Here is a 25,053-nt window from a genome sequence, read left to right as displayed (position 1 = left end):
TGTCCCACTGCCCCACTTACATTCATAGCTGTTGAATATTGTCTGTCAGCCATCACCACATGATATCTGCCTCACTTGTCTTCCCTCTCCTGCCGTGGATGTTTTCAGACACTGTAGCCGCACATGATAGTTTCAAAGACCTGACCCAGATTTATGAGTGGCGGAGCTCTGAAGAGGACAAAGCTGTTCTGGTTGACTCTGTTTCTGCCTTGGGTGTGAGACCCAATCACATCACAAGGTTTCCTAGCAGAGGCTCATACAGAGAGGCATGTCAAGTTCTTCAGAAATGCTGAGTATCTTTGGCATATAGGAGACAAACATTCAAACACCCTGCAGCCTTGTGGTTGCACTGTCTCAATTTCCTTTGTTTTCATTTCTTTTTCCTGAGTCATCTGTTGCTTCCTGGGCAGACTGGCAGGGGTGGAATGAATAACAGCATTGGATTGCCCTATTTTCTTCTGTATCCTGTCATTGTTGGTTTTCTTTCAAGCTGTTTGAACTGATACTTGAGTTAAGAGTTTGGACACCGAGAGAGCATCAGATGCCAGTTAGGGTCAAGGCAGGGAGGAAAAAATGATAGATCCTTTATACCTCTGAAATATTGTTAATGCTCCACAGAAGGCAGAAGGAACCCCAAGTCATGGGCCTTCATGACATGTTTGTGCGCTCGTTGTTTACTTGTTAGCTGATACATTTATCAAAATGATAGCATTTTGATGACAGCACATGTAGCAGTCAGGGAAACAAATTCAGCTAATCGACTGGACCCCAGCAAGACTAGCTCGTCCTACCTTTGTGACAGCTAATGGGGATCCTTTTAACAATAAACAATAAACTGACAGGCAGAGCCTTAGGTTTTCCGAACATGTATGACTCACAAAACATGACAGACATTGTGAAACAATATCTCTGTTGTACCACATGTACATGTTTAGTTTTGAGTGTCTCTCATTAGTTTTGAGTGTCTCATAGAATTTTGTCATGTTATTAATATGGGGCCCCTTTTGCTCTGCTGGCAATTTAGTTTAGATTTGAAGTGAGTGGACTGAAGACATGTTTCAACTCTCAAATTGACTGAATGTCTAAACAGGGACTGAACACAACAGAAAAATATGAAGATTACTGGTATTTTGAGACTATATTTGCACTGGCCTTAAGTGCCAAATTTGAAATCAGAGACTTATATTTTTAGTGTGTGTATGTGGGTTATAAAAGTCAGTTAAAGGTTTGTTTCCAAGTTAAAATTGAACTCATCAAGCATTTGCAAATATATGCCAACCTAAAGTGCACATTCATTCATTCATTCATTCATCTTCTAAACCGCTTATCCTCACTAGGGTTGCGGGGGGGTGCTGGAGCCTATCCCAGCGGTCACAGGGCGAAGGCCCTAAAGTGCACAGACATATGAATTCCTCATCTTTTAACAATGTCACTTCAAAATACATTTTCAGTGTAAATGTAAACTAGCAAGAAATGATAGAATAGGTATTTTGTAACTGTTCTATGCAGAATGACTGGGAACATGTTTTTGAATGACGCCCATTGTTGCCCTGTTTGTTGTGTAGTCTGACCAGCCTTACAGCCAGATGTGAAGCCTTTAGTCTGAACCGCCCTGGTGAGGCAAGACCGGAGCGCCCGTGTTATCTGTCGAGGCTTTTAGCCAGAGTGGCTCGAGTCATTCTTCAGTCTTGATGGTAAATGCGGGTTTGCAGCTCTTACACATAGATAGCATATTGTAAAACTTGACCGTCAGCTCATTTTATACCTACCAATGAAAATAACAGGTGTTTGATGAAACTGTTTAAGATTTTTCCTGTTGTTGTAAGGCACCGCGAGGTGTGTTTATCTTGTGACTACATCATAAAACATTTAACTCGACACAAGGTTGTCCTCATGTGAGGTTGTCCTGCCGAATGTGAGGTTGAAATCAAAGGCCCCCACACACTGGAATGTTCAAACAAGGCAAATCGCGGTTATTGGTTATTGTTAACAGTAATTATTAGGAGGTAATTCTTCTTTCTTCTTATTATTATAGGGCTGGGCGATATGGACAAACTCAAACATTACAACATATTTGACAGAATACGTATTGATATTGTGGTGATAACTACTGATGCTTTCATGAAATTTTTACAGACAAGATTTTTGATCAACAGATATTAGTGATGTGGATATCATGACCAAGCAGGTAGAGGCAAATAATAGAACAGCTACAACAGTCCAATAAGTTCAGAAAATTACAGCCTTTACTGTAATGCAGCCCTTAAAACCAGGAAAAGACAAGAGTTACGCCATACTGTGATATTATGATACTCAAAATCTCAGGTGATATTTAGTCTCGTATCACAATATTGTTAGAAATATCAGTATATTGCCCAGCCCTATATTATTATTTATTTATTAGTGTAGTACTTCATGCCACTGTATTTTTATTTCTTTGTTATCTTTCAAAAATTTCAACTCAGCATATTTCCACATGTTTTCAGATGTGTTCATCTTTAAACTGTTCAGGTGATTCTGGTTCTAGCCAAATGTATTTTTGATTTTATACCTTTTTAATACTAAGTGGAATCAAATAAATTATCAGTAGCTGCTGTAGTAGTACTGTGTCAGTTATCAGTGTTATTATTAGCATTATCAGGTCGTTAGGTATGGCTCACACCTGTATGTATCATAGATTGACTAAGAGGGAGTGTTAATGAGCTGGGAAAGGATCATCAGCAGATAATGACGGTGTTCCTCTGCCACTGTCTGAGCAAGCCTGAACCTGCTTGAATAGAAAGTTGACTGTTCATCTATATCTTAAAGTTTCTCTCAGTTTCTGCTTGATCACCTTGTATTCCCGTGTAAATCATTGTTCCCCCATTTGTTAGGATTTGGGTCAAAGTGGTTCTACGAGATTACTGTTGATCTTCATAGACAGAAGCAACAAACTGGCTCCTTATGGTTTCAGTTAAATTAACATAAATGATTAATTTAAGGGCATTTTCACTTGACCAGATGGCACACTGTAGAAAATGACAACCGAAACAGAGCATAAGAGCATTAGATATGACAAAGGTTGTGATCTTGATCCAAATCTGCAGAGCACGTTACATATTAATAATCTGGTACCCCTGGGGAAATTTAAAGCCATGTTAAAAGTCCATGTAATTTAGGAATGAAACTGCTTCATTTAAGCTGGATTTAGCCTCTTCTTCCTGTGTGTTTCATGTGTGCGTAACCTATCTGTTATGTTTGATTCTGTTTAAAGTGTAGCTGTTACCCTATCCTGGCCAGGTCTCCCTCTAAATAAAGATTTCAAAAAAATCTGTCTGTAGTCAAATCAAGGTTTATTTAAAGCACAATACTCACACCAAAGTGTCTCAGTACACATTACAGCAGTAAAACAATAAATAAGCATTGTGAGGAACACAATGTGATGATGCAATACATTTATAAAAAAATAATGAATGACCAAAAACATAAAAAAAAAAGTAGTAATGACACCAGGATGCCCTCAGATGACGTCCTCTTTATCTTAGCTCTGCTCCTTTTGCTGTAAAACAATAAAATAAAGAGCAGGTTAGTTGTGCTTGTGGTGGTGATGCTGGCTGGTTGTTGACCATCAGCTGATCCACATTCTGCTGTGGTTTTGCCTAATTAATCAGCAGACCTCCCAAATTCTTAATTAACAGCGTGCACCAAATCCTCTTAAGTGATTACTAATACTGAGGGTGCGGTCTCAGTCGGGCTCAGAGAGGTGAGGCTCAAGGGCAAATCAGCACAAATTTGGGCAACTGCAGGTCGTCATGGTAATCAAATTAGCCACGAGGAGAGGCTGTGTAATATCTCCAGGCTCAAAAGGACAGAGTCTGGATTTTGCTGCCAGGCCTGAGCAGACTTGCTGTTTTCTGCTGCTTTTTTGTTGCAGGAAGTGACGGTTTTAAAAAGGGCTTTTTAGTTTACAAAATGCAGGCGTTAGGTCTCTGGGCCTGAGTCAGGTCTGTGTGAGTCTTGAGAGCATCAGACCTTGCCAGTGCAGGCGAAATGTTGAGCTAATGCCACCTATTTTATCTGTTTGCTCCCACATTCTTATCAGTAGAGTCAACAGCTTGCATCAAAAATCAAAAGCAAATCCAAGGGGTTTCCAAATATGGAGCTCTGTGACACCGCAAGTTATTTTTAAATCATGTTAGCTAGCAATAACTCCACTGGGCTTTGTACTGTCGACGGATGGCTGGAGTGTTTCTCTCCCTCGCCTGCTTGAACGATGACGTCTGACTCTGGATTTCACGAGTTATTGGGTAAAGAGTTTGGGGACCTTGGCAGTTTTCTAGACACAAATGACTGGCATTGTTGCATCATTAACCGCAAACCATTTCTCCTCTAATAATCACTTGCATGAGCATGTTCTGCCTGTTGTTGTTTTTTTTTCCCCCCAGGTAAAGTGGTGTGAAATAATTTGTACATTCTCAGTTGCTTATATTATATAGCGATATACTTACTACACTATACTTCCTGTAGCTTACATTGTCGCTTCATTCATTCATCGTCAGTTCCAGGCAAATGGAGTTGGCGTGGCACTTGGCTGGTGATGTCACACCGCCAGTGAATGTGTGCGTGCTACATTGCTGCAGAGTTTCCTGTTGCTTCAGCATGGTTTTCCTGAAAATGCCTGTCTCGGCACACTAAACTAATTGTTGAGCAGTTTTCCTGTTCTGATTGGTTAATATTTGGGTGTGTATGTGTGTGTGGTGTTTTCTGATTAAAAACAGCACAGTCGGTCATGCAAGGTTCTCGTCAGTACCAGATAGACAGACTGTACCTGATTTCAATGATGATTTTGCCCAGGATGCTGTGCATTCCAATGTCTATGAGTAAGCATGGCTCTTTTTTGGTGCATGAGCATGTGTGTGCAAGTGCGTGTGCATGTGTGTGTGTGTGTGTGCGCTTGTCCTGTGTAAATACTTTGAATTCCAATGATTTCTGGGGTCTCGCTTCCATGTCAAGCCGAGTGTCTCCTTCTTCCTCCTCCTTTTTTAATCAATAAACACTTTGGAAAATTTCTGCATCGGCGAGAACCTGAGCATTGCAGAGCAAAAAAATTGCTTAGTGCTTTTCATACTCGAAGGATATATTAAATTCTGTCTTACAACAACATTGATTCTTTGTTGCTCTACTTTGTTCTGTGTTCTGAGAAGGAATGAAAGGAAAACTATGTGTGATATGTTTTTTTTTTTAAGGTCATTTGTTGGAACTTAGGTGGTTTGGCCCTGACGGGAGCTTCAGTGGGCTGTTTTGTAAATTCAGGATAGTGGTGGGTGTTTGTTGAAAGCAAGCCATGTAATCTGATGCCTGGAGGTGGTCCCTGGTCACTTCAGGATTAGCTGGACTGAAAGAGCTGCATGCCACAAAGCCTGAGCCCGGTGTGACACCAGTGACTGCCCTTAGCCTGATCCAAAGCCTGGCCGACTTTGACTTTTGAAAACGCCTCTGGAGGAGGAATGTAATGGTGTGAGACTGTTTTGATGAGCACTATTGTTACCGTACAATGTTAGAATGCTAAATTACAAAGGGAATGTAGGGATACTGCTCCCATTAGACTCTTTAGCCTCAACTGCAGATTTCCTGCTGACAAAAGTTGAAATATACAGTACTTTTTCTTCTTGTCAGCAAGCTTCAACTCCAGTTTTCTTCTTAGTTTTCCTGCAGTCCAAATGGTAGGCTGAAATGTAGGCTTTGATGAGCAGCTAGGCCAAGTAGACAGTACGTATCTCTGAATATACATGCATCCCTTGAGCATTTTTTTTCTCTTTTTGTTTATAAGGGCTCAAATGGATTCAGTGTTTCAGGTACATTGGTGATGGTGTTGTGGGCCACAGCGGTCTTTGCTGTGCAGTCTGTCTGGACAAAAGGTTGATCACGGTGCAAAAAGGGTGGCTCACTAATCATGCAAACCTACTAAACTCTAAGGACGGCATGTGGATAATGTTCATGCTTGATCGTTCTCAGTCTGGCTTTGGAGTTGCTCTGCACATCGTCCCCCCTGCCTGCCCTGTTTTCCTTTAGAGAGCTAAATAATGTGGCCTTTCAGAAGGGAGCTGTGGTACTCCTCACCTTTGCTGTCAAGCAGCCAAACATATTCAGTTGTGTCAGACTCGCCACAACAGACACAGGACATTTTCTATGAAAACCAGCTGTACACAAATACAGCCAAATTTCCCATGCAATATCTCCTCCCCTGGGAGTGTGGTAATTCTTGTTAGTTACATCACCAGGCAAACAGTTTGTCAAATACAGCGATGGCATCATGTTGTTGACGAGTTTCCTGAGTGCAGTGACTTAATGCAATTAAAATGCTTACACTAATAATGTTCACCTTTTGCAGACTGATCATTTCTGACAAAATCAGTCATCAGTGAAAATGCTTCTGCAGTGAGTCTTAATATCAAGACAGAAGCTGTATGTGACCAGTGCTCCACCAGTGGCTACTAGTAGTGTTATTATGTAATTTGTGGATTTATCCACATGTTGTTTGTGTCCTCTGGGCTCCCCTCTAGAGAAAATGTGATTTGAACCGGCCAAGTGACTGATAGACATTTCAGAAAAGATTTTGACATCTTTGAGGAGTATTGGTGGATGATTAGTGAGAAAAACACTTCACTCTTTGTGTGTGTGTGTGTGTGTGTGTGTGTGTGTGTGTGTGTGTGTGTGTGTGTGTGTGTGTGTGTGATTTACTAAGAGGATTCTGCCATAATGTTGTAACCGCTGATGAAATATCCTGCAATGTAAATGCACACTTCTTCATTTGAGCTAAGATAATGCTGCGTGTGTTTTTTTTTTTTTTTTTTTCTAATTTTCTCCACGTTATCTCATGAGAGGAGCGAAGTCTCTCAGAGTGGTCCCCTGGTCCGTGTTGCTATGGAGTCCTTGGCAGCCTTCATGTAGGCTTGGCTGTAAACATTTCAGGGTTGTTGTACATGGTTTGCTGCAGGTGCCACTCCATTCGTTGGAGTTTTTTTTTTTCCTCTGTGCTTGGGGTTCTCATCAAATGTACTGTCAAAGTGGGATTAAGTTAATCTTTCGTGTCATCTTTTGTGCGGCAGTGTTCTATGGAGTGCAGTTTTCCCACCCTGTGCATCTCTCCTCTACACCCTCAGCTTTTCAACATAGATAGTCTCTTTCAGTGACTTCATTTTGACTTAACAGGCTTCCTCATGACAATGCCACTAACCTGTTGAGCAAGTTGAGGTACGGAAAAGGGTCTACCAGCACTGTAAACAAGACCAAAGAGAGAGAGAGGGAGGTGGAGTGGAGGAAAGGGGACAGAGGGGAGTTAACAGTCACTCAGCCAAAAACCAGTGCCACGCCCCAGGTGCCAGGGCTAGTAAGAGCAAGCAGCAGGAATGTGAGGGAAATGAATGGGAGTGTAAGTCCTGCCATTCACATGGTGAGTGCTTTCTTTTTTCACCTTTAGTCTGCCTGCTTAGCGTGTAAACGTAACACAAGTTATGGTCAGTGTTGGAATAGCAAGCATATTTAGCTATGGACTCTAAAAATAGTTAACTTTATGTGGGATTTCTGGCACAAAGCTCACATTGTACATGTAGCTGTTTATCCCTGCGTTAACATGAGATTGGAAAATGACTCTCTTAATCTGGGAACATCATTAATAAGGATGAATGAGGAGCTTTTTAATTCAGTTACATTTTTTTTATCCACATTTACTTCATAAAACCCTCAGACCAGATGATAATGAATAATATGAGCTCAGTGTCCGTCTCTGTTAATGTTCTTGGTTAGGGTCTAATCTCTTTTTCAGATGATCATAGAATGTCAGAAAATCAAACGTTTCCTCTGTAGTGAGTGGTCAGCAAAAACACAACTACAGTCCTCAGTCTGTTCACATCAAAACATCACATGGCATGAGAGTCGGTGTGTTTAATTTCCCAGTTAACGATGTTGACCATATTTAAATTTTCCCCTGTGTGAAAGGGACTGTGTTTTGTAGCGTGTAAATAAAGAATTGCACTCTGTCCGCCAATGAGGATACACACATGCAGCAAAATAAGAATTTTCACTCTTTATAAAGTCCCGGGACTGTGGAAACACTTTGAACAGGCCAGCCAGTGATTCGAGACCAGCGCTGTGAGGGAAGAGTACATATTTTCTGTCTGTGCGGTTGGCAATCTGTTTACTGGAAGGGCTGCTCACTTGGAGCACATGTTCCTGCATGTGCAGTCAGTCAGTCAGCCCTGAATAGACTGCAGAGTTTAAGTGTAGATGAAGAGACAGAGAAACTGTTTTTTTGTGTTGTTTTTTGGGGTTTCTGGAGGGTGTGTGTGTGTGTGTGTGCATGAGTGCATGCGCATGTGCATGTGTGTTTGCGAGTTTCTTTGGAGAGCTTAGCAAATAACTAGCAAAACCACACTAGGATCCTTTGTGTGTGTGTGTTTGTGTGTGTGTGTGTGGATGGTACAGTAGGAGGTATAAGAGTTTACTGAGTCCACATTTAAGCTCCCTTTCTGGGAACCAGTGTCTGCTGCTCTTCCAAACTGAGCAGTAAGAGACTGGAGGGCTTTGGGACTGAAGAGGCATAGGCTGGTTTCAGTATGTCCCAGGTTTGTCTATTGTACACAGCCAGTGGTAACAATGGGAGGGTTAAGTATCCGATACACACACCAAACCCTGGGACTCAGCTGCAAGTAATTAAAGCTGGCAGTTGGCAGAGAAGAGAGTCAGGCGACTGTAATGGCCGCTGTAAGTTCATACCATAATATTTGGATGATGAATCAGGCTGCTAGTGAAAATGTTGTCATGTTGTTGACCTAAGGCTTTCTCCCTTCCCCATGTCCTGTTGGCCCCCGAGGGGAGGCAGCGAGAGGAGAGAGAAAGGCTTTTGTATGACCCTGCTCCCTATTCTGTAATGAGTTCTGCCGTTTATTTGGCATGCCACGACTTTTACCTTGCACCTTTTTTTACCTATGTCGTTTTTTCTTTCCCCCCAAATGTTCATGCGGACCTTATAGCTGCCCCTTTGAGTTGAATCAAATGGACAGTCCTGAGAGAGGATGTGCACAGTTTCAAGTTTGATGTACCTGCACTGGACACAGTGAGATATTGGAGTAGTCCATAAGGAGCTTGAATGTAAGGTTTTCCACCTCTTTGAGCTTTCATGGGTAAACGAGGACATCACTGATCTGCATAATGTCACGGACTCCAAATGATGCAGCGGCACGTTGTCAGTTTTAGCCTGCTGAAGGTCCATTTCAGCAGAAGGTCATCATGTACCACTGCTGCTTAATGTCATTTATCCCCTCCTCTGTCTACCCTGTGGTTCATAGTGTCACATTAGGGAACTAAACATATGCAGGGCATTGTGTTTTTTTTTTTTTGTTTGTTTGTTTTTTTTTTATTTGAATGTGATACTATTTCTCTTTCACCTCTTAGCTGTTATGTAGGACAGTAGTGGTGCTATCCTCCTCTCATTGTTACTGAGTGCTGGATACTGGCTAGATGCTCCAAATGCTTAGCCTCCTGCCATTGAGGTGAACTTCCCCTCAGCTAACATTCTTAAAATTAGCTACCTGTCAGCTGGAGGGGGGACATAATGTCATTTTTCAAACTGGGTGAACGGTCCCTTTAATGTCACCATCTTGTAGAGGAGGAGCACCGGTGTGGCTGGTGGCACATGCTGGGCCTGGCAGTGTTTGGCTGTAGCAGTGAAGTGTTGTGAGGCATGTTTAGCATCTGGACTCAGGCCAGATGCTAAACATGCCTGCCATTATTGTCATTATTATCATCGTTCACTGTTCACATGGACATGATTCTCTATAGATGGTATTTCTTTCTGTCTTTCTTTCTTTCTTTTTTGGCATTTTCTAGAACGATGGTGAAGCAGGTTGATACTCAGGCTTGATCCAGGCTCACCAGTCTCATTTTCATGAAGATCGTATTGTGAAATTGTTCCAGTAATCTAATTTGACTGTAAGGAAACACTGAAGTTAAAAATGTAAATCAGAGGAAACACACCATTTTCACTTTTGATCCATTGTTATTATTATTATTATTATGTAGTTTTATACATTTTATTTAACTCTTATAGGTGATGATAGTGATAACAGTATTATGTCTTATAAATAAATACAAAAAAAATTAAAAAAGACTTTCATTCATAATTCATAGTTAAATAGAGGGAATAAATATACAGAAAATTAAAAAAAAAAGAAAAAAGAAGTATAAAAACCAAAAAAAAAATGGAAAAATACATTACTCATAACAACAAAAAAAATATAAACACGAATTTATAAACTGGAGGTGAAAATACACCAATAATGTAAATCCCAGTACATACAAAATAAATAACAAAATGGGGAGAAAAAAATAAATTAATAGTGAATAAATAACCTGACACAGTAAATGTAAATCCACCCTTGTGTTCCCTTACTGGCTAATTTTATATATGAGCTTCTCCATATCTTTTATTCTCTCAATTAACTGCTGCCAATTACTAACAGAGGGGCTTGATTTGTGGAGCCACTTTTGTATAATAACTTTCAAAGCATTTATTCTTAATAATAATAATTTTAGACCCATTCTGCAACAGTTTTGGTTTGGTTTGGTTTGGTCAGACACATCTGAATCTCGTTTCTCATTTTCCTAAGCTATAAGAAAACTGACAGTTTCCATTAATGTCACCTCATTACGCTGTTTTCCTTTCTCCTCCCGCCACAGAATCAGTGTATGACCTTCTTCCCAGAGAGCTGCAGTTGCCGTCCTCCACTCAGCAGAACCCAGCAGCCATGAGTCAGAAGAGCGGTGGAGAGGCAGGGCCTCCCCCCTCAGCTGCTCTTGCATCAGGTAAGATCCTCCTCCTCATTTGCTTTGCCCCCTGCTCCCTTCTCCATGGTAATGGTGAGCAGCGCTGGGGGATATATCGATATTATGTCAGCATCATGATATGGATTTTGGATAGAGTTATATCATGATAAAGCATTGCCTTTTCCTGGTTTTAAAAGCTGCATTACAGTAAAGGGATCCAGTTTCCTGAACTTATTAGACTTTTCTAGATGTATTATTTTCCATTAAGTCTCTTGTGTGTAAATATCTTATGAAAGTACCAACAGTCGTCCTCACAGTATCGCCACAATGTCAATATAGTGGTATTTAGTTTAAGATGTTGTGATGTTTGATTTTGTCCAGTGAGGAGTGCTGGTCTTGTCTCGCCCCTCAAAATCACCCCCACTTTTTAGCGGTGGTTAGTCTGTAGCTGCGTCTGCACACCTTCATGCAAAATGAAAGCCAGCCAGGCAGTTATGTGCACAGTGCAGCCCTCACATGTTAAGCCAACAAGTTGCTGAAGAGTGGACTTATGAGGCTTTACTGCTCTCTCCCATGGGCAGCCCGTCGCCCTCACTGAGTCGCCTGTACATGCCAGCGAATCATAACGGCTCCACACACTCCACACTGAGAGCAGCCTGGTTAATGGGCCGCTCTATTCTCACTGACTGTGGGCGGTGCAGGAGGCTCTGATTACATCTGTGTTGTGGTCTCATGCAGCAATAAAGTTTTCAACTTGTGTTTTGCTGCTGTGGTGTATCGCTTTTCATGAAGTTATCATGTTGATGAATTAACATAGCTGGTGGTCATGAGCTAATTTGGTAGCATTAATGGAAAACAAGCAGAATAAAATCATTGGAGCTCACCATAGATGGATGCAGCTGTTTGGTGATGTTTGTTCCTGTAGGCGTTAAAGTGAAAGCTGTAATTTTCACTTGCCTTGTGAGCAAAATGATGTTTGTAGGTGAACAAGTAGGTGTGGAAATGTGATGATGACTGGCTGCTGCTGGCTGATGACTGTGAAATAGCCAGTTTTCTTTGTTGAAAAGCTTGATCGTCCCAACCTTGGCTGGTTTCCTCAGTTTTAGAAGTCACCCTTGGAAATCTGAGCAAATTGACTTGATTTCTTTCTAAAACATGGAAAAAAGGCAATGAGCAATTTAGCAATAAATTTTGCAGGAAAATTAGTGAAAGGTTACGAGAAAATTACCCAAAAATAGCACATAAAAAGGAAAGTAAAAAATAAAACAAATGAATGACCTGAAATTAATCAAGAAAAAAAATCCTGAAAAAAAAAAGTTCTCTTTATTCCCTAGTTTGTTTGTTTTTTTTTTTTTTGATTATTTTTTTGTCTCTTTTTTTGTTTCTCATGTCATTTTTTCTTGATTTCCTTCTTTAGTCTTTCTTTTTTCCCTTTTTTAAAAGCTACTTTCCAGGTCATTTTCTATTAACCTTTTACTTTTTTCTTTCCTTCAAATTTTTTAGGTCATTTCTTGCTAAGTTGCTCATGGCCTTTTTCCCATATTTCTGAAAGAAATCAAACCGTATTTGCTCGGGTTTCAAAGGGTGAAATGCTTGTGAAAGCTGTCTGAGCGCAGCCTCAGGCGTTTCATTCACATGCTGCGTCCAGCCAGGTTTCAAAGGGTCCGGTGCAGTTTAGATGAAAATGGATATTTTGTTGTGTGTATTCTGATTTAACGGATTGATTTTGTCAGTTTTTTTTTTGTTTTTTTTTGCTGAACTAAAGATGATTCATTCAAATGAGCAATACAGAGTTACTGGCTGGTTTTATGCTGACACCACAACTCTGTGTGAACGGACACAACACGAGGAGTGTACAGTACATACACCACACAAGACATGGAGGTTTTAAGTGTAATGGAGGGATCATCAAGTATCTCTTCAAAGCATTAAAAAAAAATCTCATGATAGCAGCTCTACAACTGCACTGCCAGTACCCTGCACTGGATTATGGGTTTTTTGGCTAAATGAAGCACAGATTGCATTTCCTTGCCGCCTCGCAATTGCAGCATAAGGAATCTCTGTGTGTTAAGTGTTCTTGGAAAAATATACCCCTTGTGCACATTGCATGATACTCTTAAGTATCCCTCATTTGGCTTCACATTTCTTTGGAAGGCAAACTGTGGTAAAGCCAGACACTTCATTATTTAATCCAGTCACCCAGTCAAGGGCAACAATACCAACCTCCTTTTCCACAGTGTAATTTGGTACAGTTTGCATTGAGGTATTGACTGAACTTTTCAGGCCTATTAAAAGGCATCCACAGCCTTTTTGGCACCGCTCACAAAAACAATGCATAACCTCTCTGCAGTGACACTGTGGTATTTTTCTCAAGTGCTTAAAAACATTTTTGCACCTAACAGTTAATCATTTCTTTGTTTTCTACCTCGAATTTTACTACCAGAGCTCTGGAATGTTTAAACTAACTTTTATGAAGCAAATCATTTACAGAATGGAGCTTGCATACAAAATGTACAGATGTGTCAGTAAATCCTGTATGTGTGCAGCTGTGAGCCTGAGTGTTTATTAACAAATATTGCTTTCCTTTTGTCCCTGTCTTCCACTGGGAATGACCTTCAAAGGACTAGTTTGGAAAAGAAAAACGTGTTCCCGGTCATATGTTAAACAACATGGAAGTTCGGAATGTACTTCACTTTTGCTGTTTTTCCACTCACTTACTCCTAAGAGTGAGTTTCAGGAGATCCGGAAGTCTGTTGCCTGTGGAAATCAGTGCCACATTACAGCAGTTTGCAATTTTCTGACCAAATGGGTCATGTTGGCTGTAGCAGCAGGAGGGTGTGTATTTGTATATTTGGAATTTGTGTTATTTATGTTCACCTGGAACTGAATACTGGTTATAACACCATCTGATTGTTCTGCAAACTTGACTTTTAAGTATGAAATAGTCATAATCAGGTCTGTTTTGTGTTTCAAACAGATTTGTTTTTAACAGACTGCCCAGCAGACTTTTTAGACTGGCCTGTTTAGCACAACAAGTCCGTCTTGTCACTTTTTTTTTTTTTTCACCCGCCACTTTTAGGGTTTTTCCTGTTTGTTTGTTTTTTTCCCTGGGTCTTTGGCAGTTCTCAGCTCTTGAGGGCCAAATGACATCATTTGCCAATTTGCACTTAAATGGCACAAGCCATGCAAATTTCAGGGTAAGGTACTTTTCAAGACATTTGTAATGCCAGTTAGAATGAAATGTAGGAGAAATTTGGCTGTTGAAAATTGAAATTAAAGACAACAAAAGCATTTGTCTGCATGTTCGGGCACATCTCTCCCTGGGAAAAGAGCACATCAAGAAGCTACATTTTTAAACCACTAAACCTAATTCAAGATTTAAAGTCTATATTTAACACTAATCAGGGATTTTGAGACCTTAAATATAGGCAATGAAATTTAAGACATTCTTAGCCTCTCAGGACTTGCAGATACTCTTGACTTTCCAAATGCTTTCTTTCCTGATGATCTGAACCCGTCACTATATTTGTTGCTAGCTGCTTTGGATAAATAAAGTTATGATCAGAAAAGTTCATTTTCACTTCCGCATTTTTTCACTTCAGTGTTAAGGAAAAGGTTTGGCATCCTTCAAAAAATTGCTAAGGCAGGAAAACCCCTCTGTTTCGGTTGATTTGCCAGTGCACATTTAAACCCCATTTGACGTCATTGCTTGCTCAACTGTTGTCTGAGTTTCATCCTTCAGCAGACTGGGCTACTTGTTACTGACTCATGCTGCGCTAGTGAATGCAGGATGCAATTTTACCATGAGATTAAGTTTGAGACAAAATTTGCTTAATTTCAGGCCTTTGACCCTTTATGCTGTCGCTTGTCATCTCTCATGTTAACGCAGCATAGCTGGTGATTGGCTCTCATTGGGCTGCACATATACAGTGTCCTCTACAAAATTACATGACATTTGTATTTCCTTTTTTTCTCTCCCCTTTCATCAATTAAGTTTTTTTATTGGTCGAATATCCAATGTAAGCATGAATTACCAGCTAAAACGTCTTTCTTACTTCTCAGTCTTTCTGGAAACAAAATGAGGATATGGGATGCTAGATTAAAGTTTATGTATGGCCTTTTCAAAAGCATTTTGTGCAACATCCTCATGAACTTTTAAATGAACAAAGGCCTGAACGCACTTCATGCAACAGTTTAAACAGTTTTAAGCCATAGTTTACAGTATGCTTTAGATTTTAGTAGTAAACCTTCTCATTGTCTCTGTGCTGGCTTCCTGTCGCCTACTTCTGCACAAGAGCGCCCTAACCCAAAGCATCCATGTCCCTTTGCCACGAAATATGACATCAATTACCATGGAGGCTCATGACAAAAAGCATTTCTGGTCCGGTGTTGATGCTCCAAAATAAAACCAAATTCAGAGCAGAGTGGAGTTAAGGACACACGACGTCTTAATGAAACAACTGCATTTTTCAATTAGTTCAGATTAGTGCCAGTGTGGATCCACAGATCAGCAGGTTCATACCGTCCCAGCCTTAAACATGTCTGTCATTCCTACTTGAGCTCACGTGGAGCCATGCTGGTCAAATCTTGGCGGGTACACCAGAAGACACCGGGCTAATATAGCATATCCACTCATAAAACAAGGATAGCAAAAGAGTTATGGCAGAGTTATATTTCCTGTTGCTCAGGGGCTTATTACTGAAGAGGAGCAAAGAAACATTTATTTCAGTGAACAATGGAAGAGCTTCTTTACTGAAATCCCAATGTTGACTCGTTTCAGACGGATTTATTTTTAATGAACGTAACCTGATTGTAGCTGGAGCCTAAAGGTGTCGTTTTGTGACCGTATCTTTTTAGGCCTAATTGTGGTGAAAACATTTCCTATGAGTTCACAAATCATCCAGAATCCACCCTGACCAGTTTTAGATTGTATTGCTGTAATTTCATTTACATTTGAGCTCAGGCAAGCAATTACCTTTGCCTGCCTGAGCTCAATGAAACATTACAAATGAATAAAGAAAAAGGTTATAAATACTCCTGTGTTACCTACCAATGAAAGTAAAATCTTCTATGGGAAAATATTAAAGCAGGTAATTTTAAGTCTGTTAAATGCTGACTTTTTAAGCACTGGATTAATCTATTCCTAGGCTTTTTTTCCTAGGCTTTTGATTGATTGATTTCAGATTAAAAACAAAAACATATCAAAATGACAATGAGCAGTGTAGCTTACTGAATACTGACGTCTTTTCTCACACAAAGCAGTTGAGCAAAGCCTATTGGGCTGAAGGTTGGTGCGTTTAAAAGGCTTAAAGCTGATTAAACATCCTAGTCTTTCCTTGGTTTCATTTCTTAGAACACGCACTTCAATCGAAGCAACCAGCAATTTCGTTTCCTTTTGAATGCTCAAAACCAAAACTCAGCCCCCCTGCCCTCGCCCAAACACACACACACACAAAACCATAACACAGGAACGAGATGGGATTGGAGTAATTCTTCCAGGATTGGGATGGGATGGATTTTTTTTTTGTTTGTTTGTTTGTTTGTTTTTTAATTCTCTCATGCAGTTGGGACAGGACAGGATAAATTCTGTGTGAGTGGGATGGGACAGGAGGGAGAATTCCCTCCCATGTCTCTATTTGGTAAGTGTGTGCCATGTGCAATTTACTGATGTTGTGTTACGTCACCTCTGGGTATTCAGATTCAGTTTTATTTGCCCACTTTTGCATGTTGAGGTTGGGTGCAGTAAAGAAGTAAGCGGCTTCATTCTTATCATGGACACAAGATTGCTAAAGTAAGGCAAGGTTTCTTTGCATCTTGAATATTTCATTATATTCTGGTATTCCCAAATTTTGGTCAGTGTAGTTTATGTGACACAGATACTGTGAATGATCATATCATGGTTATATGGAGGGAGCGATTGTCTTGTCTGCCTTCAGATACAGCTCTGTCCCTTCTCACGGTGCCAAAGAGTTTTCTCCTTTTTAAGAACTTGGTGTTTTTCTGTGCGACCCTCCCTCCATGTTTAGACTAGAAGGCCGTTGTGGGGCCTTGGCAACGGGAGAGACTGTGCGACTCTTGTCTGAAACTCTGTGAGTCTGACATGCCAGGCAGCCAGTGACTCTTGGTTTCTTATTTTCAAAACAATCTGGAATATAGCTGTGCATTTCGTCACAGCAGTATTTCTTTACAGTTCCTTCCCAGTTCTTTGTTTTAGTTTTTAGCCACCCCTGACAATGTTTGTCTGGGCATGTTGGAACTGATATTGTTGCTAACTGCTGGCTGAGCAACCTCACTGTGCACAAGTTTTACACCTGGGATTAACGGCATTCCCCCTGGGAGTAAGATTCACCATCTTCAAACCGAATCCTGTTTGATTTAGACGGCAGGTAATGATAGCAGTCCTGTGGGGTGTTCTTGCAGGATTGGCTTTTCATTGAAGACTTCATTAATCTCTGCAGATTCATAGAAACCTTTTTAGATGTAGGTTTGTCCTTAAAACTTCCCAGGCTTTATTGGCTAGAGTCAGGGGTTCCCAAACTTGTTCATGCAGGGCCCACATGTAAAAGTACTATTTCTCTCAAGATCTTTTAACTATTTTGTGATGTGAATTGTTGTCAAAAACGTTAGCTTTCAGTGCACTTACCATTGTGGTGAATACTGTATTTGAAATCTAGATTTTGTTGCAAAACAGTGATTCATGATCAATATTGGCAGATCCGTTGTGTTATTTGTGGACATTATACGTCGTCTAAATTTCCAGTGAATTCAGTGTTACCACGTGCCAGGCAATATGATATTCATCATACTTTGATGTGGTACATGTTTTGTTTTCACAGTATAATGCTTGTTGTTTCTAGACAGCACATCGGCCTCTTGGTTTTAACATTTTACCAGGTAGCTAAGAAGGCTTCTGCTATTCTTCAGTCTTGGTTGCTTAATAGGGTTTGATCATATTGCAGTTAACTTGACACATACTTCGATTGCAATGTAACACACAAGTTTACCATTTTTTCAATCTAATTGTAATTTTCACAGACAAAGCTACAGAAACGATAATGATGTGATGTTCGCTGGGGTCTGTACCGAACAAACATGTTTTCTTAAATCTGGAAAATACAGTTTGTAGGCCGGGACATCTCTGGAGCAACATAATACTTCATCTACAACAAGGTTTTATCACAGATTTTACATTCATCAAAAAAAAATGTAAGCTCCTGTGATTTGGCTTTTGTACTCGACCAAACTGTGATTGTGATCATCTTTCAAGTAACTGTTCAGCCCTATTGGTTATGCAGGGCATCAGGGTCAGTGGTACTTTGTAGGGCTTGATGGATGTAGAAATTGTGCCTATATTGCATGACATTCAAATTCTTCCTCCTTTGTCACTGAGAGAAAATTCACTGATGCAGCCGTTCGTTGTTTGAAAATCACTGGTCTAGAAGAAAGAAGCTCAAAGTGGCTACAAAAAAAAGATGCTTCCATTTTAAACAAACCTGGATGCTGTCATTTGTATGTGTGACACGTGAATTTATTTTCTCATATATCGTACGAAAGCAAATATTTATGAAATTGATAAAAAAAAAAGACTTCATTAAAGCATCTATACTTTCAAAGCAAAACAGCACCAACTTCGTTTTGCTTTCAACTTAAATTGTTTGCATTCTGTGCACCCTGAGCAAACTCCATGTGGGGTCTTCAGTGACGGATTAGCAGATTTGGATCAGTGCCGGTGTTTCAGCGGATCAGATGTATAAATTTAGTGCCCTCCACGATTGATTCTGGATTGTGACCCGGGCCGATGTGTAACGGGCACCGGGCATTTCTCAACCGACAATAAGGGATGTTGACATTCTGACACTGAGCTCTGTGGAACAGACGTGGAAAAAAGTGTAATGACGTCAAACCAGGAGGCTGCCACCTTTGTGCACCTGATCCCTCAGCCCCACATCATGTTTGTCTGTATTCTGTTGATTACTGCAAATGTCTCTTTACAAGATTATTTTATTATTATTGCTATTTTGATCCGTGTGTGTGCACAGGGACTTATTTGTTTCCATTTCTAGGACCTCCACAAGAATAGAATTGTACTTTGAAAATACTCTCGCTCATCAAAAGTGTTTCCATTGCCTCATCTATTCTCATTCATTATTCCATTCCAAATGTGTTAGGCATGCAACTTATACAACAATATAATCCTTTCATGTCTGCCACAGTCTTTAAATTGGATATCATTTCACTTTGCATGCAGTGAACTGTGCAACTGGAACTCATTAGAGAGGGAGAAAACAATGCAATGCATTGTCATTGTGTTTATATAAAGTCTTTGGAGTTATAGTAATCTGACAGAACCACTGTAAAATGAGTGAGGTAGACCTCAATACTAACCCGATCAGTCTTCAGTTTTGCTCAATACTAAATCCTACTCTCTCCCTTGATTAGTTCATCTCCATGGTCACACAGTGGATTATATCCTGTTCCCAACAGACAGTTGCAGCATTTCAGCAACTTCTTGTAATCACTTGTATTATAATTATCAGGACATTGTCTGTGCCACTCTTTCTCTCTGACTGTGTTTAGCGAACTAATGAGTCACCAAACAATCCAGAATGTCAACATCTAACTCCTTTTACAGTCTCTCACTTAACCACACTCTGCATCAGGGGCGTCGTCTGGCCTGGGCACTTGCGGCTAAAGTCCCAAATACTTTTTTTCCCCGGCCCCAAACCTTGTTTTTTTTGTTGTCGTTGTTGTTGTTTTTTTTTTCTTTCCCTCTTCCCAGCATGCAGCTGCATCTGGTCTGGTCTCCCTCCAGTGCCTTCTGCTGTCACTACTGCCCCTACCCACCCAGTGAGCAATGTACAAAGTTTACAGGTAGAGACAGAACACGCTGTGGAGAGCAAAACAATGGATATACGAAGGTTTTTCCTCAAAAACAGAAAAGCAGCGCCATCTGGTTAGCCTCAGCAGCCGGACGGTCCCGCTGAGCCAGACAAACCAGGTTTGTGACAGGGACAGGATAGCAGGTGGTGCTACTGCTAGGTTAGCTCAGGAATAACTTTAGTGTCAGACGACCAGAGACCTGGAGAGGAGGGGAGATGTTTTTTGGTTTTGTTTTAGTAATTGTTCCATTGTGGCATGTTTATGGTTCTCTTACAAGTGTTTGGTGTGTAGACCCTCACATTAAAACAAAAAATGCACAAAAATTGACGATTGTAGAGGTTAATTTTTCAAGTTTGTCCCAGGGGTTAATGCCCCCGGACGCCTCTACAAGAGTTTGGGCTCAGCCCCTGATACTAACAGGTCCAGCCAGCGCCCCTGCTCTGCGTCCAGTTCCTGATGATTATTTGAATTTGTGTTAGCATACCAGCACAACAGGGAGAGAACCTGAGTCACAGTTCCATTTTCAAATAGCATCCCCTGTTTTTTATTCTTTTTCTTTCCTTCTTTTTCTTTCTTTTTTTGTACATCTAAATAAATTTTAATGTTCAGCTCTTATTGCTCATTCGCTGTCTCGTTTTTATTCCAGGAAGTTCCCTCTGAAGCAGGGAGTGTCTGCATATAAAATGGTCTGCAGTTCTCTGCTTCATAGGTCAGAAGCTTGTTTATTTTGTCTCTGTGGCTACGTTCAGTCCCAACTAAATTATTTGAACCTGTAAAGCAAAAAAGACCCAATTGGCATGCATCATCTTACACACATAAAAAATAATTTTTGAGCTTCCCTCTCCATTTTGTTATATCAGTTAACTGTATAATCAATCAGTTGAAAATCAACAAAATGCTAATATTAATCATAGAGCCCCTCAATAATTGGATTATTCAGTTGCATGTTCTTCATTTATTTAGAAATATTTGTTCAGAGTTACCTCAAATGATTAATTAGCATTTCGGCCCTTTTTTAAGTCACATCCATATTCAAACAATACTTCACAATTCTCCTCACCTGCATCACACACACACACACACACACACCCACAGACACAAACATGCACACACACACACACACATTTACTCGATGCAGTAAAAAATTGAACTTTTAATTGGATGACCAAAGAAATATGAAAAACAGAAAATGAAAAGTCAACAATCATGGACAAATTTCGCTGCTTAAATGGGACTGCTAGCCAATGCTGGTTGAGACGCCTTTATTTACTGTCCAATTGTTTGCACTGTAGATGCCACCACCGTCTCCTCTTCTCTGACCGTGGGAGGCCCCCGCAGTGCTTTTCCCACCTCTTCCAGCTCCACCATGCATTCCACTTCTTCAGTCGATGACCAGAACCCAGCTCACGGCAGCAACGTCGACCCGGATGACACCAGGAGTAGCAGAGCGGTGCCAGAGGCTGTCGGGGCGGAGGGTGGGAATGGCAACAGTGGGAGCGCTGGTAGCTGCAGAGCTAGCAGTGACATGGGAGGAGGAGCTGGATCTGTCGGAGGTGGAAGAGCAGCAACATCGCAGGAGGTCCAGCAGCATCACCAGATGACCCCCTCTAAGCGCCGCACCGTACTGAACATCTCCCCGCCGCCAGAGGACCTGTTTGATGACAGCCGCATGTCCTGCCAGGATGAGGCCCCGGCGGACTCAGAGCAGAGCAACAGTATTTGGTTGGATGACTCGGTCTCCAACTTCAGTATCGTCAGTTCCAGCTCCTACAACGACAACACAGAGGTGCCACGAAAATCCCGCAAACGCACCCCTCGCCAGAGGCCTGGCCCTAAGTCTGTGCCTGCAGAGGAGGCCAGCATGGACGTGTTTGATGCAGACAGTGCCAAAGGCCCCCACTTTGTGCTCTCACAGTTAGGCCCTGACAACAAGGCCTGCCCAAAAGGAAGGTTTGTGTAGCCCGTATTTCTGGTTCGGGTGAAATATTCTTACCTGTTGATTTGTTAGCTCTTTTCTGATCAGAATATCCACTTGCTGTCCTTCCACATCCCATTAATTTACCCGGGGAGGCTGTAGCTATGTTTGTAGCCCGACTAACGAAAAAGTGAATGGACTCCACTATAGTTTACGGGAAGGGTTTACACATTTGTGACGACTGACGTTTAATACAGTCAGTATTCTCTTATTGCAAGTTGCACAATTGAGCAGCCCATTGATAGGCAGGCCGCCTCTATTAGAGGTTTCTTTCAGCTGAAATGCCTGTCATAACACCTACTCCTATCATCAGACCAAGTATCAGGAAATGAGACGTTGTACCACAGGTGGGAATCTTAGCAACAAACCACACCGGCTCTACTTTTCCCACTAGAATTTCACTGAAGAAGAGCGGTTAGATCAGAGGTAGGGAGGGGCAGGATACTGAAGTACAAACAATGGTCAGCCACAGTGAATCACAGAGCCTCTGTCAAAGACCTAGGATAAGCAGAGCAGATTAAATAAACAGATAAGTCTGAATGCTTTAAGAGCTTGGGATGGACTATGCTTGGTTGATAGAGGGCCTCTTAACTCTGCATTGCTCAGAGCACCATGGCAACTACAGAGTATTCTCACTGTTGCCACTATTAGAGCAATAGGCCTCACACTCATTTTCATCCATACACATACAGAGATATTTTTTTTTATTAGGGTCATGTCTTGGCTGGAGCTCGGACAATGAGTGGACAGATCCAAACAAAGTAAAGTTGCTGCCAGCAGGATTTAGCCTCAATATAGATGGCTGGCTGACAACGAGGCGCACAGTCTGTTAATGCAAATCAAGGGCAATGATGGAACACGCTCGGTAGGATTAAACAATAAACCCCACTGTGATGCAATTTTCAAATGCTGCTATAAAAGATGCATTATCGTCGTGCCTGTGTCAAGCTAACATAGCAAACGGGTTTCTGTTGCAGTTCTCCAGATGGGCCGCAGACAAATAATCAGAAAGGAGGAACTCTGTCGGTGCAGTATCCACAGAAGAGCGAGGGCAAAGAGCTGAAGATCCTCATCCAGCCGGAGACCCAGCACCGCGCCCGCTACCTGACCGAAGGCAGCAGAGGGTCGGTGAAGGACCGCGCGCAGCAGGGCTTCCCCACCGTCAAGGTAACTTTCAAAGCGTCACAACAGCCTCTCCTGCAGGTTCGGGCTTTGCTAATTGCTGTTTTGACTTTCACACCGCGCTAATGTGCCCTTGTCTCTCCTCCAACAAACGTCCCCATCAACGCTGCCTTCAAGCTCATAGTTACAAAACACTGCCTCACTGAGTGAAGCTAGTGATTCGGTGATTTTCAAAGGCTTTGCTGTGTTTGTATGGGTAACAGCTGATCTGCTTCAAGGTGTGTTTGATTCGTCAAGTGATGTATAGCCAGCATTTGCTGAACATCTGGTGAGGAGGCATAACCACAAAATCAAAGAAAGAAATAGCACTCAGTTTTATGGTTATTGTCTAAAGATCTCTGCACCAAGACGGAAAATACTAGACAGTATACACTCGGTGCATGCCACGTTAGGTTGCACACACACACAGACACACTCACATGCGCATGCACACCAGAGCCCTGCATTCTGCAACAGACAGACCTCAACCATGTTTTTTTTTTTTTTTTTTGATGTTTTTGTTTTTGGGATGGAATACATTTTTTTGAATCTGTGGTATCGTTTTGGAAATACATGCTGTGGAAGTGTTTTTTGTAATATTGATACCATATTTGATTTTGTTTACACTTATTTAGCTTTGTATACGCAGCCGACTTCTATAGCCTACTGTAAAAAAAAAAAAAAAAAATCCTTGTTTTGCATCGGTCTTGGGCTGATCTTTTTTTATTTATTTATTTTTTAAGTGCTCGAGCTCTAAAGCACACATACAGCGCAGCCCCCTAATGGTGCAAAACTTATTCTTTCAATCCCTGGTGCAGTGCATGAACTCTTATTATTTATTACTTATTTTTTATTCATATTTTGGGCATGATGGACATTATTACTCACATAAAAGAAGTGATTTTCATCAAATCCTAGCCCATGTATCAAATTCAGAGCTTGGTTTGCTGGCATGTGCACTAATGCAGTGGTTTTCAAAGTGGGGCCTGGGGACCCCCAGGGGTCCTTGAGGGGCTTTCAGGGGGCCCTCAGCAAATTTACTAGTTTAAATTCACTGTAATTCACTAATGATTGCTACAATGCAGACAATGCATGAGGGATCAATTTAATATTCTTTGTGGTTTAATCTGGCCACCATTTGTCAGCGCCTCAAGTAAGACATTTAAACAATTTAACTCTTTGAAACCTGCACAGATTCACTTGATTTCTTTCAAAAACCAATTACCGAAGACCAATTGCAAATAAACAAAAAATTACCAGGAACATCAATAAAAAAAATACAAGAAAATTACCAGAAGAATATATTTTTAAAATTGACAAGTTTATTTCAAATAAATTAGCAAAAACTAACTGGAAATGTTAGTAAAAAATAGAAAAAATACAACAAATACCAGAAAATTAGCACCAAAAAAGCCACCAGAAAATCAGCCGCCTTTCCCATGGGGCTCAACTTGAAGTCGGCAGCTTTTTGAAAGTCAACTTGAGGGTCTAGGACATGAAAAAGTTTGAAAACCCCTGTTCTAATGTCTCATGTTTCTCGACTTGTCTTCCCATACCCAGCTGGAGGGGGTGAATGAGCAGGTGGTTCTGCAGGTATTTGTGGGCAACGACGCCGGGCGTGTGAAGCCTCATGGATTTTACCAGGCTTGCAGGGTGACAGGCCGCAACACCACAGCCTGCAAAGAGGTGGACATCGAGGGCACGACCGTTATTGAGGTCTCCCTAGATCCCTCCACCAACATGACGCTAGCGTACGTACTTTATCTGAGTGTGCATACCGAAAGTGAACCGTTCATACGTTTGTCTTGTGAATACAACAGTCCAACAGCAAAACTCCCCTCCTCTGTCTTTGTGCAGGGTGGACTGCGTTGGCATCCTGAAGCTCCGTAACGCTGATGTAGAGGCTCGAATCGGTGTGGCCGGCTCCAAGAAGAAGAGCACCCGCGCCAGGCTGGTGTTTCGAGTCACCATCCCCCGTCCAGATGGATCGCTGCTCACACTGCAGACTCCATCGTCTCCAATCCTGTGCAGTAAGTCAATCTAGGTCACTCATATGTGAATTGAATGCGCTCTCTACAGGGTCTCTGTGGAAGAAAATAGATATCAGATAACTTGGCATGTTAGATGAACTGTAAAAAAAAATGTGTCAGAGCACAGGCACTATTAAAAACATATCTTCATGGAGACGGTATAAATTCTTTTCACTGTTTCATGTCAAAACCATTTCAAAAGAG

At 41.2% G+C, this 25,053-nt stretch overlaps 1 protein-coding gene across 3 annotated transcripts in view; it reads left to right on the top strand.

The window, feature by feature from the left end:
* The window catches only part of nfat5b (nuclear factor of activated T cells 5b), a 45,610-nt gene that overhangs the window by 7,680 nt on the left and 12,877 nt on the right, over positions 1–25,053 (top strand). For 2 of the 3 annotated variants that reach the window (XM_030078107.1, XM_030078098.1), the window contains exons 2-6: positions 10,717–10,842; positions 20,976–21,633; positions 22,636–22,825; positions 24,380–24,570; positions 24,677–24,849. In XM_030078107.1, the coding sequence (XP_029933967.1) occupies positions 10,717–10,842; positions 20,976–21,633; positions 22,636–22,825; positions 24,380–24,570; positions 24,677–24,849 (1,338 nt within the window). Of the gene's footprint in view, positions 1–10,716; positions 10,843–19,547; positions 19,675–20,329; positions 20,393–20,975; positions 21,634–22,635; positions 22,826–24,379; positions 24,571–24,676; positions 24,850–25,053 lie in introns of those variants that run through there. The other variant, XM_030078116.1, reaches the window with a different exon arrangement.

Source organism: Myripristis murdjan, chromosome 3, assembly GCF_902150065.1.
Source record: "Myripristis murdjan chromosome 3, fMyrMur1.1, whole genome shotgun sequence".
Classification (NCBI taxonomy): domain Eukaryota; kingdom Metazoa; phylum Chordata; class Actinopteri; order Holocentriformes; family Holocentridae; genus Myripristis; species Myripristis murdjan.
The sequence above is the reverse complement of the archived record's forward strand: the minus strand, read 5'-3'. Positions and strand labels throughout refer to the sequence as shown.